Source organism: Macaca thibetana, chromosome 4, assembly GCF_024542745.1.
Source record: "Macaca thibetana thibetana isolate TM-01 chromosome 4, ASM2454274v1, whole genome shotgun sequence".
NCBI lineage: Eukaryota > Metazoa > Chordata > Mammalia > Primates > Cercopithecidae > Macaca > Macaca thibetana.
In genome coordinates this window covers 34453057-34470582 of record NC_065581.1, presented here as the reverse complement: position 1 = coordinate 34470582, position 17526 = coordinate 34453057, and the positions used below count along the sequence as shown (strand labels likewise).

General features: G+C 50.5%; 1 protein-coding gene across 1 annotated transcript in view; it reads right to left on the bottom strand.

The window, feature by feature from the left end:
• ITPR3 (inositol 1,4,5-trisphosphate receptor type 3) overlaps positions 1-17526 on the bottom strand; it is a 76622-nt gene that overhangs the window by 45826 nt on the left and 13270 nt on the right. Inside the window, exon 2 of the mRNA XM_050787539.1 lies at positions 11102-11172. Within this exon, the coding sequence (XP_050643496.1) occupies positions 11102-11172 (71 nt within the window). The remainder of the gene's footprint in view (positions 1-11101; positions 11173-17526) is intronic.

The window sequence follows — 17526 nt, the reverse complement described above, 5'->3', positions numbered from 1 at the left end:
CCTGGGCGGCAGAGCGAGACTCCGTCTCAAAAAAAAAAAAAAAAAAAAAAGAAAGGAAAACAAAAGAGATATAGAAACACCCAGCTACTTTTGCCTTGAGGCGACTTCCTGATTCCCAACAGCATGGACTTTTATTTTGACAGCTTCTTCGTATCAGAGGTCCATGCCCAGGCCCACAGAAGGTGAAAGGTCAACAGGAGATCGGGATCCTAAAGGGATACCGTCTCAGACAAGGGCTGAACTCACAGTAGAACAGCTCCTACCAGGAGCTAAAGATACCAATTGGAATCCCCCAGATGGTTCAAGAAACCCCAAACTTGAGCTGGGCTTCAAGAGGGCTTGAACTGGTGAGACCCCCAGGAGTCTGGCAGAAGGAACAGCAGGGCCTTCCTGGAGGAAGGTACCTTCATCCTAGACTCAAACCAGACTTTTCAAATGCAATAACCAGTATATGCTCAAAGAAAAGCAGGAATCCTTGGGAACCAGACACCACGGGGAGAACAAGCCCACAAAATAGACGCTAAAAACAGACACGCGCAGAGACTTCAGACGCAGACAGCACCTGTAAAACAGATATGTCTTCTCTGCTTCAATCAATAAAAAAAAAGCTTCAAGATCCCTGCAGAGAACAGAAAAAGATTTAAAAAAAAAAAAAAATGACACGGCAGAAGAAAAAAGAACCAAGTAGAACTTCTAGAAATAAAAAAAGCTTCAATAACCAAAATTTAAAACTCACCGGACATATTTAACCAGAGAATAGCCAGAGTTGAAGAAAGAATTAATGAAACCCCAACAGCCCTTATAGGGTGGATGCATTTCAATTCTATCCTATCCATTTCTGTCAATGATGGCTGAACCCATTCAAGTGACTTCACAGCCCACTAGCGGGTCAGAGCCTGTGTCTGCATGACAAACACTGCCCCGAAGCATCCCCAGGAGAGCAATGAAGTCAGAAAAGAGCCCTCCCGGCTCCTGACTCCTCCGTATCTTTCTTGGAAACTTAATACCTGGAACTTGTGAGATTCAACTTTTTCTCTCACACTGATCCTCCCTCGGAGCCTTGCCCTCACATGCATGTGCCAGAAGATGCCAAGTGAATGAATAAACAAGTGGGTAGACTCGGGGCCCGTCGCCATACACATCCCATGCTTCTACTGCACTGTGCTCCTTGCCCAAAGGCAGGCCTGTCAGAACCCCAGAAGGGGCCTGAGCCGTCCTTGTCACTAAACCACAGGGCTGAAGGGCAGAGAGGAAGAGAGTGGACAGGTAGCCAAGAGACTGGGCCCACACAGGAGTTGCAGTTGCAAAGTCCATGAGAAAAGGTGGAGGGTCCAGGGAGGTTTCCTTGTAAGGATGGTTGTGTCCCGGGGTATGTACCTGTGGATGAAGGGGCACAGGGCTGGTGAGGCTGCAGACAAGAGGCTATTCATTTATTAAATAAGGTCAGTCAACATTCACCCAAAACTGACTAAGGTGCCTACCACTCCAAATGCCCACTGCCACTGCATACCATCATTCCAGGGCAAGGGGGATAGCTTTAAAATATACAAACTCCCAGGCCCTCCACAGATCTTGGCAGGTCTGGTGTGAGGTCTAGGAATATGCATTTTTAATGGCACCTCTCCCCTACCCCTTTTCTACCCTAGATGGTTCTGTTGCTCAACCAAGCACCAGAGTAGAGGATCCAAGTCAAGAACAGAGAGCAAAGCAAGTTATACAGTCACGGTAATGTACAAGCTCTGCATGAAATAATGCCTGTATCTGCTTCCAATTGTCTTCAATGTTTAGACTCAACCTATAAAACAAAACACCCAAGATGTCATTGTGGTTACGGAAGAGAATGGAAGGGTTATTCAGTCTTGATGACTTAAAAATAAAAATAGGCCAGGCGTGGTGGCTCACACCTATAATCCCAGCACTTTGGAAGGCAGAGGCGGGCAGGTTGATTCAGTTGAGACCAGCCTGATGAAACCTCCTCTTAAAAATAAAAATAGGCCGTGGTAGCAGGCGCCTGTAAGCCCAGCTACTTGGGAGGCTGGAGAATCGCTTGAACCCGGGAGGCAGAGGTTGCAGTGAGCCAAGATCACACCACTGCACTCCAGCCTAGGCAACAAGAGCTAAACTCCATCTCAAAACAAAATAAAAATAAAAATAAAAATACATGTGGCATAGGCCGGGCGCAGTGGCTCACACCTGTAATCCCAGCACTTTGGGAGGCTGAGGCAGGTGGATCATGAGGTCAGGAGCTCAAGACCAGCCTGGCCAAGATGATGAAACCCCGTCTCTACTAAAAATACAAAAAACATTAGCCGGGCATGATGGCGCAAGCCGATAATCCCAGCTACTCAGGAGGCTGAGGCAGAGAACTGCTTGAACCTGGGAGGCGGGGATTGCAGTGAGCCAAGATTGCGCCACTGCACTCCAGCATGGGCGACAGAGACTCCATCTTGGAAAAAAAAAAATAGACGTGGCAGCCTGGGCGTGGTGGCTCACACCTGTAATCGCAGTACTTTGGAAGGCCAAGACAAGAGGATCACTTGAGCCTAGGAGTCCAAGACCAGCCTGGGCAACTTGGTGAGACCCCCCATTTCTACAAAAAGTTTTTAAAACTAGCTGATCTGCTGACACGGTACGTACCTGTGATCCCAACTACTTGTGAGGCTTGAGGCAGGAGGATCACTTGAGCCCTGGAGGTCCAGGCTGCAGTGAGCCATGATTGTGCCACTGCACTCCAGACCCCGTCTCAGAAAAGAAAAAAAGATACACATGGCAGTAGTGGGAGGGAGACATGGACAGAGTGCTTGGAGGAATTGACAGAATGAGGGAAAAAAAAAAGGGGGTACCTGAGACTCTCAGGTTTATAAAGGTGACCCTAGATAACCTACAGGCCATAGGATGCTGTTGGGAGGATGAGGGGGGCAGTGGAAGAGCAGGCCATGAGAGCTAAATTCTCATCTATCTTAGAAGGGCACCAACAGATACTCTAAAATTGGTAAATCAAGCAGTAGTGGCTGGGCACTGTGGCTCATGCCTGTAATCCTAACACTCTGGGAGACCAAGGCAAGAGGACAGCTTGAGCCCGAGAATTTGAGACCAGCCTGGGCAACACAGTGAGACCTTGTCTCTACAAAAAATTTAAAAATTAGCCAGGTGTGGCGGCACACACCTGTAATCCCAGCTGCTCAGGAGGCTGAGGTAGGAGGATGGCTTGAGCCTGGGAGGTCAAGGCTGCAGCAAGCCATGATTGTGCCACTGCACTCTAGCCTGGATGACAGAGCAAGACCCTGTCTCAAAAAAAAAAAAAAAGAAAAGAAAAGAAAAGAAAAAAAAATAGCAGATTAATTATAACATTTGGAGACATGGGAGTAGCTAGCAGAAGAAACCATGAAAAGAGTTAAAAGGAGTTGCTCTCTCTTATTACATTGCTGGTGAGGGTGCAAAATGGTACAACGGCAGTGGGGAGCAAGAGCAAGTGGCAATCACAGAGCTCCCACACTCTGCCTCAGCAACCTCACTGCTGGGCCTGCATTTTCAGAGTGCACCTCCGCTTACATAAAATGACCACAGAAGAGGGTCTTTGCTGAAGCACCAACAGGAATAATAAAAGACTTGAAACAGCCCAAGAGTCCCTCAGGTGGACTGCTGAAACAAATTACAATAGAGCCACATAACTCTATGTGTGGAATGCTACGTAGCCACAGAAAAAGAGAAATTCTGACAGATACTGCAACATGGATGAACCCTGAGGACATTATGCTAAGTGAAATAATCCAGTCACAAAAGGGCAAATACCATATGGTTCCACTTATATGAGGTACCAAGAGTAATCAAATTCATAGAAACAGAAAGTAGAATGGTAGTTGCAGGGGTTGTGGGGAGGAGGAAATGGAGAGTTACTGTTTAATGGGTATCGAGTTTCAGTTTTGCAAGATGAAAAAAGTTCTGTGGATGGATGGTGGTAATGGTTGCATAGCAATGAAAATGTACGGAATGCTGTTGAACTGTACGCTTAACGATGGTTAAGATGGTAAACTCCTTGTTATGTGAATCTTACCACAATTAAAAATAAGTGACTTTTGTCAGGCACAGTGGCTCACACCTATAATCCCAATACTTTGGGAGGCTGAGGTGGGCAGATTGCTTGAGTCCAGGAGTTTGCTTATTTTCCAGCCTAGTTAACACAGTGAAACTCTCTGTCTCTACAAAAAATAAATAAATTAGCCAAGCATGGTGGCACACACCTGTAGTCCCAGATGCTCTGGAAGGTGAGGCTGGATTGCTTGAGTCCAGGAGATCAGGGTTGCAGTGAGCCATGGTGTCACTGCACTCTGACCTGGGCAACAAAGCAAGACCCTGTCTTAATAAATAAATAAATAAATAAATAAATAAATAACTTTTCTTAATGTTTAAGACAAATTACTATGTAATTTGTAGGAGACTATTTTCTCATAGTTGTCCAGGATATGCAACTAAAATGAGTATTTTTTTTTTGAGACAGGATCTCACTATGTCACTCAAATTGGAAAACAGTGGTGCAATCACGGCTCACTGCAGACTTGACCTCCTGGCCTCATGCGATCCTCCCACCTTAGCCTCCTGTGTAGCTGAGACTACAGGAGTGTGCCACCACACCCAGCTAATTTTTGTATTTTTGTAGAGACGGGGTTTCGCCATGTTGCCCAGGCTGGTCTCAAACTCCTGGGCTCAAGCGATACACCTACCTGGGTGTCTCAAACTGCTGGGATTACAGGCATGAGCCACCACGCCTGGCTAAAGTGAATATAATTAATTAAAGAGAAAAAGAGGAAGTTTGAGCTTCTATATATTAAGAGAGAAAGATCTCCAGAAGGGTCTGTCTACAGCAAGATTTATAAAGCAAAACCAGCAAAGAACAGAATAGTGTATATAGAATGCTATCTTCCTGTAAGAAAAGGGAAAATCTGGCTATATGTTTGTATTTGCAGAAAGGAACACTGGAAGAGACATAAGAAATTAAAGACAGTGATGACCTAAAGGGGCAGTGGTGGAGGGGGTGGGGAGCGGGAAGAGGGTGGGAGCAGACTCTCAGTGTGTGTTTGTATGATGTTTTGATGTTTTAACTGAATGAATAAATTACCTAGTTAGATTTTCTTATATGGTTGTCCCTGGAGAAAGGGAAAGAAGGTTGAGTGAGGAGGGTAGAGTGGGGGATCCTAGACCACGTATTTGTCTTACTTTTATAAAAAGGAAAAAAAGGAATGAGTACATTTTTGGCCGGGTGTGGTGGCTCACACCTGTAATCCCAACACTTTGGGAGGCTGAGGTGGGTGGATCATGAGGTCAGGAGTTCGAGACCAGCCTGACCAATATAGTGAAACCCTGTCTCTACTAAAAATACAAAAATTAGCTGGGTGTGGTGGCACATATCTGTAGTCACAGCTACTCAGGAGGCTGAGGCTAGAGAATCGCTTGAATCCAGGAGGTGGAGGTTGCAGTGAGCCAAGTTCGTGCCATTGTACTCCAGCCTGGGTGACAGGGTGAGACTCCATCTCAAAAAACAAAACAAACAAACAAACAAAAAAGTACATTTTCAGTGACCAAAAAAACTTATGAAAAGATGCTCAGCCTCACTAGTAGTCAGAGAAATGCAAATTAAAACCACAGTAAGATGCCATTTCACACCCAGCAGGCTGGAAGAAATTTAAGTGGGACAAGAACAAGTGTGGCAAGGAAGTGGGCAGAGCAAAGGGAGCCACCTGCACAGTTGCCACAGGGTCACTTTTCTTTTTTTTTTTTTTTTTTTTTTGAGACGGAGTCTCGCTCTGTCGCCCAGGCTGGAGTGCAGTGGCCGGATCTCAGCTCACTGCAAGCTCCGCCTCCCGGGTTCACGCCATTCTCCTGCCTCAGCCTCCCGAGTAGCTGGGACTACAGGCGCCCACCACCTTGCCCGGCTAGTTTTTTGTATTTTTTTAGTAGAGACGGGGTTTCACCGTGTTAGCCAGGATGGTCTCGATCTCCCGACCTCGTGATCCGCCCGTCTCGGCCTCCCAAAGTGCTGGGATTACAGGCTTGAGCCACCGCGCCCGGCCTACAGGGTCACTTTTCATGCCATGGAGGTGCATCTCTCACCTAGTAATCCCCCCACTCAGAACATACCAGAGGAACCCAAGCACACGAGCCTAAGGAGGTTCACTTCAGTATCGCAGGCAATTGCCAAAAGCTGGAAATGAGTTGAAAGTCCATCAATAGGAGCAATGAAGGGATTCCGTTTATCACCCAATGGAATGCAATATTGCAATTAAACACATGAACTACAGCTGTGTGTATCAACGCAGCTAAATCTCAAAACAGTACAGAATTTATTTTTATTTTAATTTCTTTGTTTGTTTTTTTGAGACAGCGTCTCCCTGTGTCACCCAGGCTGGAGTGCAGTGGCGGGATCTCGGCTCACTGCAACCTCCGCCTCCGGGGTTCAAGCAACTCTCCTGCCTCAGCCTCCTGAGTAGCTGGGATTACAGATGCCCACCACCACACCCAGCTAATTTTGTATTTTCAGTAGAGACGGGGGTTTCACGATGCTGGCCAGGCAGGTCTCGAACTCCTGACCTCTGGTGATCCACCTGCCTTGGCCTCCCAAAGTGCTGGAATTATAGGTGTGAGCCACTGTGCCCGGCCAGGAACCAGTATAGAATTTTAAAAGTGCAAAAGGATTTGTCCAGAAGACTACCTTTAATATATGGGGTTTAAAAAATATAAAAACTCAGCCAGGTGGCAGTGGTTCACGCCTGTAATCCCAATACTTTGGGAGGCCAAGGTGCGTGGATCACTTGAGGTCAGGTGTTCAAGACCAGCCTGGCCAACATGTGAAATCCCATCTCTAGTAAAAGTAAACAATTAGCTGGGTATGGTGGCAGGCGCCTATAATCGCAGCTACTTGGGAGGCTGAGGTGGGAGAATCACTTGAACTCGGGAAGAAGAGGTTGCAGTGAGCCAAGATCGCACCATTGCGCTCCAGCCTGGGTGACAGAGTGAGACTCAGTCTCAAAAAAAAAAAAAAAATCAAAACAAAAACCCTATATTGTGCACAGTTACATCCCTATGCATTAATAGCAAAAGCATTAAAACAGACCCCTGGTCAAAGCCTTGTGTTAGGCATGAGTAAAAAATAAAAATAAAACAGGTCCTTGAATGATGCACACCAATTTCTGACAAGTGTTTACCTCTGGAGAAGGCAGGAAAGGAAGGGGAAGGGAGGAAGATGTAGGGGGCTTCGGCTACAGCTGTGTTAATTCTTTAAAAGTAAAAAGATCTGGGCCAGGTACGGTGGCTCACGCCTGTAATCCCAGCACTTTGGAAGGCCGAGACGGGTGGATTGCCTGAGGTGAGGGGTTCAAGACCAGCCTGGACAACAAGGTGGAACCCCCATCTCTACTTAAAAAAAAAAAAGTAAAAAGATCTGAAATAAACGTAGCAAAAAGGATTTGACAAAGCTCAGCAGTGGGTGCATGGGGTGTGTGTTATTTTTCTCTTTCTTTTTTTTTTCCCTGAGACAGAGTCTTGCTCTGTCATCCAGGCTGGAGTGTAGTGGTGTAGTCTCAGCTCACTGCAACATCTGCTTCTTGGGTTCAAGCAATTCTCCTGCCTCAGTTTACCAAGTAGCTGGGCTTACAGGCACGTACCACCATGCCTGGCTAATTTTTGTGTTCTTAGTAGAGACAGGGTTTCACCATGTTAGCCAGGCTGGTCTCGAACTCTGGACCTCATGACCAGCCTGCCTCAGCCTCCCAAGTGCTGGGATTACAGGCATGAGCCACCGCACCTGGCCCTATTTTTCTCTTTACTATTGTATAGACTTGAAATATATCTTAATCACAGTAACAATAAACCGGGCTTGGAGCACGGACAGGTAGAGAGGAGGCGTAGGCTGAGGAAGGGGGCATCCAGTCATGCAAATGGAGAGCGGCCACCTCATCATTCTCCTGCCTGACACCTGCCCCCACACACTTGTCTTGGGGGCACTCGGGCTGGGGGTGCAGGTTCTGAGCTTCCCTGAGGTAGACCTGGAGACAGGAGCTACCCAGTCCCTTGCCCCAACAGGAGGAGGAAGAGAAGGAAAAAGGGCTAAGAGACGGAATGTGCCCCAGGCTCAGCCCAGTCAGCAGCTCGGGACTCACTGCAGCCACAGCCCAAAACCTTACAGCCAGGCAGAGTTCAAAGGCTGGCCTAGCGTGGGTGCCACACATACCAGGGCATCAGCAGCCTGGGCCTCCCAGGGCCTCGTCGCTCTGGAAATAATTCCCTGAACATGTTGGGGCTTAGGGTGTCTTCGAAGGTGGCTGGAGCTGAAGCCACAAGCAAAGAGCCATGCAGGGGCTCCTTCCCAAGGTGGGAGTGGTGGGGGCTTCGTGAGCCCAGCCTCCAGGGTCAGCAAGTGAAAGGGGAGCTGGCAGGGAGTTGGGCAGGGAGCTGGGAGTCCCAGCAATGGCCAGGCTCACCCCAAGAAGTTGGGGGGCAGAACTTCTGGGAGTCTTCAGGACAAGGCCATTTCTGATGACCACCAGCCAACTTCTAAAACGCCTGCCATAACCCCACCCCCTTGCTGGGTCCCACCCTCACGGGCCAGTGGAAACAGTGAAAGCCAGGACTCCCGGCTTGCGGCCAAGCCCCATCTTTGTCTTTTCTGGGCTCCAGTGTCAAAACTGAAGAGGCTATAGTCCATGTCTCTCGTCCCACATTGTAATGCCCCAACTTGTACTCGCCAGCCACAGGGTGTACGGAGGCCTGGCTCTGTCAGGTCTACTCAGGTCCCAACAGGGCCATAGGGAGTCCAGAGGGGCCTCTACCCACCTCACCAAGACACCAAGGAACCAGGAGCTTGGGCAGAGAAGAGGGAGAAGGAGATGGGGTCTGAACCTTTCTCTTCCACATCATTTTGCTGAATGGACCCAGCAAGGCTATGGGACCACACCCAGGTATGGGGGAGGGGAGCCCACTCACAGACTTTGGGAAAATGGAGAAGAGATGGAGGCCTGGGGGAGGAGGGAGGGGGAAGACGTGATGAGGGTGGAGGAGGGCAAGAAGTCAAAGGAGCATTTGTTCTGCTAAGTGGCCTTGTTGTTGTCAAAAATTGGCCCCAAACTCTGTCCACTAGAAGCCTAGGGCAAGTCTTCCTCGGTCACACCCACCTCCCTGTCACCAGCCTGTCACACCACACAGCTGCCCACACACACCTCGACATATATGCAAACCTTGCCTTCCGGTCCTGGCAGAGCCCACCCATGGGACCCTCACCTCAATCTCTCTCTCTCTATCTCTCTCTCTATTGCTAAGTTCCTTCCAAGAACTAGACTAAATCCTGCTACTAGATGGCAATCCACCCTCCATTTGCAGCCTCAACGCCCTCCCATTTCTGACTCCAGGAGAGGCCCAGGCCTCCTATCTCTACCCATCCGTCCTTCAGGGAACTGGGATAGGAGAGGTCAGAGCTGTGCCTCCAAGTGAGCACATGAAACCCACAGAGCCTGGGCTCCACTGGGGGAATTCTGGGTGGGTCACAACAACAGGACATGGAGCAGCCAGGCCTGAGTGAGGGGCAGGGCAAGAGGATGCTGGGGAGGGGCCCCACGCATGCACTGATTCCTCAAATGTGCTCGGGGACCCACCATGTGGCAGACACTGCAGGTAAAACAGCAAACAACACAGAAATTCCTCCCCTGGTGGAACTGACATTCTGGTGGGGCAGAAAAATGGCAAACACAAATAAATAAAATACAGTGAGTACGGCAGATTCACGCTACAGAGAAAAAGAAAGCAAGGAAGGGAGGTGGGGCCAGCGGTGTGATTTTGTATTGAATGGTCAGGGAGAGCCTCCCTGAAGATGTGAGACCTAAAGCCGCTGAGCATCTGGGCTGCGTGGATATTTGGAGAAGGAATGTTCAGAGCAGAGGGAACAGCAAAGATGCGGAGGCGGGAGTGTGTCTGGTGACTAGGAGGAATGGCAGGGAGGTTAGTGTGGTTGCAGGGAAGTGGGAGGGGGCAAGGGGGAGAGGATGAGGTGGAGACGCAGCAGGGGCCAATGGTGTAGGGCAAAGGGGCCTTATGGTGGTGAGGCTCATCCACCAGCCAAAAGCCCCCATTCAGAGCCCTGTGATGGAAGCGGAACAGAATTGCAGATGGGGGGCCCCTCTGCAGGTTCCAAGTGATGGGCAAGGCCCCTGGCAGCCAGCCAGCCTAGGATGCCGCCAGATTGTCTTAAATCCCGCTCCCCCTCCAGCATCTCCCTCGAGGACAATCCCAGCTAAGCTCTCCCCAGAGGAGCAGCCACGTGGGCAGACTTGGTGGCAGCAGGCCCAGCGTGTTGCTGCCTGCTCCCACCATGCCCACCACACCCAGGACCTGTCTGTCTGACTGTCGGCCGGTCTCCGCCCTCACAGGTAAGCACAACAATAGCACTTCACTCTGGCTCAGCATACTGACAGCCAGGATATTGTTTAATCCCCACAAAGGTCCTCAGCCTGCTGCGTGGCCCGAGGAGCCCACTAACCACACAGGACAAGGCCCCATGAACAAAGTCACTTGCCTGAGGTGAATTCTCACCAACTTCCCACCGAGGGGCTTTGTTATAGAGCCTCCTACAGGGCAAGACTCACACACAGGAGGGGGCTGAGGACACAGCCAGGGTCAGAAGAGTTCTGGGGTCCAAATCTCTTACCATACAGATGAGGAACTGAGGCACAGGGAAGGGCTGTCAGCAGGGTCTCCTAAAGCCTAAGACAATTCTCTTTTCCACCCATTCCCTTAGGAAACACCCAGTCACACAGACAAAGAAAGCCCTGCAGCTGTGGGGATTTTGAGGGGGAAGCAGAGAATGGGCCCCTGGCCAGAAGTGGGTGTGGCCCTGAGAAGTGGGGTGTGGCCCTGGAAAATGAAGGGAATGGCGAGTCTGTGCCAAGATGGCAGCAGTGCAAGCCAAGGGGGATTCCACCGACAGCAGAGTGAGGTCTGCAGGTCAGCGCCACATCTAATCCAGCCGCTGGGGCTGAATGCAGTTGAATAAATTCAGTCGTAGGTCCAGGAGCCTGCAGCCTGGGAGGGGCGGGGGCCGAGGAAGCAGAGGTCTTACCTCGGAACTTCTTAGGAGGGTTGTCCAGGTCCCCGGCCGCAGGCTCCACCACACAGCGGTCATCCACCAGCCTGCGGGACAAGGCAGCTCGGTCAGCAGGAGAGAAGAGACCTGTCTCCCACAGCATCCCTCCCTTACAGCAGGGCATGCCAGGGCACCAGTGAGCCCCTAAGGTAATTCCTCCATCTCTAACAAGCTCCCCACCATCAAGTCATTCTTTCCTAGCATCACTGTTGAAAGGCAAGGTGTCTCTTGGGGGTGGGGAGAACCCCAGGAAGAGCACAGAAGCACACCCAGCCCACCCCAACCCCCTGACTGGAGCTGCAGCTGTCCTGGGGGTCCTCTGCCGCCAGTCAGGACTGTCACATGCTGCAAGTGTATCTTCTGTCCCAGCCCTGAGACACTGCTGCCCTGATGGGAATGGGCAGTGGGTGAAGGGGGCAGGAGAGGAGGAGAAAAACAAAAGCATAGAGGAGTGGAAGGGAGAGAGACAAAGAGAGTCAGAAAGATAAAAAGGGTGAGAAACAGAAGCAGAGAGAGACCAGAGACAGACAGATGACAGAAGCATAGGAGACACCAAACTAGCGGCATGAGTCTTTAGGTCTCCAAGGAAGGATGATGAGTCTCACGCCTTCCCAGTCTCAGTCAGGCCTCATTTCATCGTCTCCTCTTTGGTTCACCCTAGGACAATTTCCCTCTTATAGCCATGCTGGCATTAATCTCGTATTTCTTGACGGCATTCATTTACTAATCCATCTATCCACCCATCCACTCATCCCTCCACCCATCCATCTACCCAGCCCCCCATCATCCATCTATTCATCCACCCACCCATGCACCCATCCATCCACCCATCCACCCATCTACCCATCCAGCCACCCTTCCTGCATTTAAAATTTGTCAGTGCCACTCCAGCCTCTAAGATAAAGTGATGCTGCTCACCAACCGTGTCAAAGGCCAACTCTGTCTCAGCACCCCCATGCCTGTTACCTCTGAATTCTCACCAACTTCCCAGCAAGGGGCTCGTTTTTAGTGCCATTTTACTGAGAAGAAAATCAAATCTGAACATTAAATAACTTGCCTAAACTCACAGAGCTGATTTCAAAGCCCATGCTCCTTCTGTACCTCCCCTCCCTGGGTTGGTTAAGAAGGTCTTTTCTGTTTTCTTTTTCGAGACGGAGTCTCACTCTGTCAACTAGGCTGGAGTGCGGTAGCGTGTTCTCGGCTCACTGCAACCTCTGACCCCGGGTTCAAGCGATTCTCCTGCCTCAGTCTAATGAGTAGCTGGGATTACAGGCACCCACCACCACGCCTGGCTAATTTTTGTATTTTTAGTAGAGACAGGGTTTCACCATCTCTTGGCCAGGCTGGTCTCAAACTCCTGACCTCATGATCCACCCGCCACAGCCTCCCAAGTGCTGGGATTACAGGTGTGAGGCACCACGCCCAGCCTAACAAGGTCTTTTGTGATCTGACCTCTACTTACTCCCTAGCTAGCCTCACTATTTCCTTGCCCCAACTCTACTAAACCTCCAGTTGAACCCAAGGTCCCCGGAGCTCTCATCTCTCCAGAGGCAGTCCTGGCAGCCAGCAATGCCTTAATATTCACTGCACCCTGGCCCCATGAAGCCACAGACCCAGCAAAACTCCATCCTTCCACCCTCAGCTCCGGTCTCCTACTCTGCAAAGCCTTCCTTGGCCAGTGCCTGTGGGCCTCCCTCCTTCATGTTCCGGCACCTGGTCCTGGCAGCGTCTCTCCCCACTTCTTGACTTGCTGTGTCTACGTGTGAGTTCCTTGAGAACGGAGCCCCTATGTGTTTTCTTTGGAATGATTAACACCTCGCACAATGCAAAGTGTTATGATAGAATAAGAAATATATATTTGGTCTTCATCCCGGTTCCTGGCTAGAGCTCCTAAAGCCCTTGTAACTTCCTAAGTGATAAGGGCAAGAAGAGTTACAACGTTGAGATTTTTGCATCCAGTTCCTGAAATAGATCGGAAGCAATAAAGATGAAATGGCATAAATTTTGTTCATTCCAAGCCTCTTTCAACCACACTTGGTTTTATGTTAATGAGGTGACTTTTGGAAATCCCCTGAGGATGGGGCTCCCAGGGGAATAACCACGTAACTTGAGGGTTCCCATTTTCAGCCTCACCCCCATCACGACCTCCTCCTGGAAGGAGAGAGCCGCTGAAGGTTAGGTTAACCACCAATGGCCAATGGTTTAATCAATCATGCCTATGTGGCCGGGCGCAGTGGCTCATGCCTGTAATCCCAGCACTTTGGGAGGCCGAGGCGGGTGAATCATGAAGTCAGGAGTCCAAGACCAGCCTGACCAACATGGTGAAATACAATGTTGTATTTCATCTCTACTAAAAATACAAAAATTAGCTGGGCATGGTGGCACGTGCCTGTAATCCTAGCTACACAGGAGGCTGAGGCAGGAGAATCACTTGAACCCGGGAGGCAGAGGTTGCAGTGACCCAAAAACACACCTGCACTTCAGCCTGGGCGAAAGAGCAAGACTCTGTCTCAACAAAAACAAAACAAAACAAAACAAAAAACATGCCTATGTAAGGCAGCCTCTGTAAAAACCCAAAAGGGGCCAGGCACCAGTGGCTCACACCTATAATCCTAGCACTTTGGGAGGTCGAGGCAGGTTAGTCATCTGAGATCAGGAGTTCGAGACCAACCTGGCCAACATGGCGAAACCCCGTCTCTACTAAAAATAAATAAATGAATAAATAAAAATTAGCTGGGTATGGTGGTACACGCCTGTAACCCCAGCTACTCGGGAGGCTGAGGCAAGAGAATCACTTGAACCCGGGAGGCAGAGGTTGCAGTGAGCCGAGATCAAGCCAATGCACTCCAGCCTGGGCAACAGAGTAAAACTCCGTCTAAAAAAAAAAAAAAAAGTTAGCTGGGTATGGTGGCACACACCTCTAACCCCAGCTACTCAGGAGGCTGATGCAGGAGAATTGCTTGAACCCGGGAGGCAGAGGTTGCAGTGAGCTGAGATGGAGCCACTGCACTCCAGCCTGGGCAACAGAGCAAAACTCCGTTAAAACAAACAAACAAACAAACAAAAAACCAGGTTCAGAGAGCTGGGCTGGTGAACACATGGGGGTACTGGGAGGGAGTCACCCCTGGAGAGAGCCTGGAAGCTCTGTATGTCCTGCTCCATATTAATCTCTTCCATCTGGTTGTCTTTCTGAGTTCTGTGAGCCATTCTAGCAAATTATTAAACATAAAGAGGAGGTTGTGGGAACCCCTGATTTACGGCTGTTTGGTCAGAAGCACCAGAGGCCCAGACTTGCGACTGGTGCCTGAGATGACATTAGTCTTGGGGGACTGAGCTTTCCACCTGTGGAATCTGACACTCACTCCAGGTAGATAGTGTCAGAATTGAATCGAACTGGAGGACATCCAGGTGGTATCCCCAGAGTCTGTGTCCTTTCCTCTCCCCGCCTCCAGCACCTGCTTAGTCCCTGGCCCTCTTCCCTTCTCCATCTGCACTCGCATCGTTGGGCATCCTGACCACACTCATGAACTTAAAAGCACCTCCAATACATTCACTGAGAACTCCCGCATTCACCTCCCACGAACTCCAGCCTCGGAGATCTAACTGCCTAGTCCACATCTCTACTCGGATATCCACAGGCATCGCAAACGCAGCCTATGCAAGCTGAGCTCCTGGCCTCCCACTGGAACATGCTCCTCCAGAGGTCCTCCCCATCTCAGTTGATGGCAACTCCATCCTTCCACCTGCTTGGTCCAAAAACCTTGGACCTCGGCCGGGCGCGGTGGCTCAAGCCTGTAATCCCAGCACTTTGGGAGGCCGAGATGGGCGGATCACGAGGTCAGGAGATCGAGACCATCCTGGCTAACATGGTGAAACCCCGTCTCTACTAAGAAATACAAAAAATAGCCGGGCGAGGTGGCAGCGCCTGTAGTCCCAGCTACTCGGGAGGCTGAGGCCGGAGAATGGCGTGAACCCGGGGAGGCGGAGCTTGCAGTGAGCTGAGTCCAGCCTGGGCGACAGAGCGAGACTCCGTCTCAAAAAAAAAAAACCCTTGGACCTTTCCTTGGCTCCTCCCTTCCACTCACACCTCACACCTAACCTGTCAGGAAATCCTGTGGGCTGCATCTTCAAAATACACAGTCAGGTACAGAATTGGACCTCTTCTTGTCACTTTCAACACCACATTGTCCAGGCTCCCACCAGCTCTCACCTGGATTTCAGTAACTACCTCCTCATTGGTCTCCTGGGTTCCCCCTTCACTCCCTTCAGCGTATTTCCCACACAGAAGCAGGGGGATCTCTTTAATTTTTTATTTTTTTGAGACGGAGTCTTACTCTGTCACCCAGGCTGGAGTGCAGTAGCGTGATCTTGGCTCACTGCAACCTCCGCCTCCAAGGTTCAAGCAGTTCTCCTGCCTCAGCTTCCCAAGTAGCTGGGATTACAGGCGCCTGCCACCATGCCCAGCAAATTTTTTTTTTTCATAGAGACGGGGTTTCACCATCTTGGCCAGGCTGGTCTCGAACTCCTGACCTCAAATGATCCGCCTGCATCGGCCTCCCAAAGTGCTGGGATTTCAGGCATGAGCCACCGCACCCAGCCAGGGGATCCCTTTAAAAGGTAAGTCAAATCAGGCCAGCACTCCACTCAGAACCCTCCAGAAGCAACCATCTCAGAATAAAACCAAAGAACTTACATGGCCTGAAAGACCCACATGGTTCACCCCCTCACCTCTCTGATTGCATCTCCTCCCCATCCCCCTTCCCCTCACCCTCTGCTCCAGCCCTGGAGCCCCCTCCAGGCTCCTCAAAGCCCTGAGGGGACTGGGCACTGGCTTTTTCCTCTGCCCAGAACACTCTACCTCCAGGATCCTCACCTCCTTCAGATCTGGGCTCAAACAAGCCTGTTCCCATGGAGACCCCCTCTCCCATTTTTATTAAAAATTGCAAACTGCTTCCTGCCACACTCGGTATGCCCCTCCCTGTGTAATTGTTATCCACAGCCTTTATCACCACCTGGATGGCTAGCTAGTTTACTTATTTTGTTTACTATCCCTTACCCTGACCCCATGGAATGTAAGTTCTGTGAGGGCACAGACGTGTCTGTTTTGCCCCCTGCCGTATCCTCAGCACCCAGACCACTGCCTGGTGCAGAGAGGGCACACACAAAATGCATACCGAGTTAATTAATTCGTTTTACTAGCTGTGCAGTAAAGTACACAAGAAGCAAAAGACAAGGTCCCTGCCTCAGGGAATTTAAAATCTCATTGGGAAGACAAATCACATACTCAGAAGATAAATAATAAAAAGAATATGTATTAGAGCCGACTGGTGGTACCAGCCGTGGGTTTTGTCCGAATTCAGGGAAGGGAGAGATCACTGCTTGGCCAATCAGAGAAGGTATGGGAGAAGCAGGAGCTGCTCAGAGCCTTGAATAATTCATAGAATTTCCTGTGAGATATTAGTGAATCAGATTTGCTGGTTGTCTCTTAACAAAGCCCTGAAGGGAGGGGACACAGGATGGATGAATTTTGATGGTGAGAGGAAGAAAGCATTGACCAGGGGTGATGGAGCCACAGGGCAGCATCGAAGTTGTGCAGCTGAAGAGAGGCTGGCGGCAGTCCCTGCCGCCTCCATCTTGACCAGCACACAGGGCCTTGTAGAGGGGGGAAGAGGAAGAGGCCGCAGAGTCCCCCTCCTCAGAGGGTCCCTGTCTGAGGAAAAAACCCATCCTAATCCCTGACCCCTCCACGCCTCTCCTGGGAACTCCTTGTCTGGGTCACACATGCAGGAAAGACACGCAAATTCGGGGGCCAAAGTGTTTTTCCTCACCCCTCTGGGCAAGCCCACCTGGTCATTACGTGGATGTCCATCTGTCCGAGCCTGCGCTGGCACAGCTTCTGAGACACAGCTTCTGAAGCCCCACTTCTCCAACTCAGCCCCTCCCCATCCCAGGGCCCGGCAGTCCACAAAGCAAGGAGTGCAAACAGACGCCACTTAGAGAAGAGAGGGACCGGTCAGGAGGGAAGCACGGACTCCGGAGGGGAATTCAAACAAGGTTGGGAAGGAAAACATCCCAGATGTGCAGCTGAGCGACGAGAATTGTCTGTGGAAGGGACTGGAGCAGAGAAGCAAGCCCTGGGCAGGGCTACGGAAAGCAGGGCGGGTCGGTCAGGAGTGAGGACTTGGGAAGCAGGAGATGGAACCTTGGGCATTTTCTCCTGGGTCCGCCAGGACCAGCAAAACAGGCATCATCTGGGAATGCTAGGCTCCTTTCTGTGTCCCCCAAGAACCTCCAAGGGGTGGCACCTTGCCACCTTGCCTTCCTTGTTTTATTCTCCAGCTAGTGTTTAGCGCAGCCCCCACCTGGTGTGTGTAAATAAAGAAGCTGGCCCTGGGCAGATG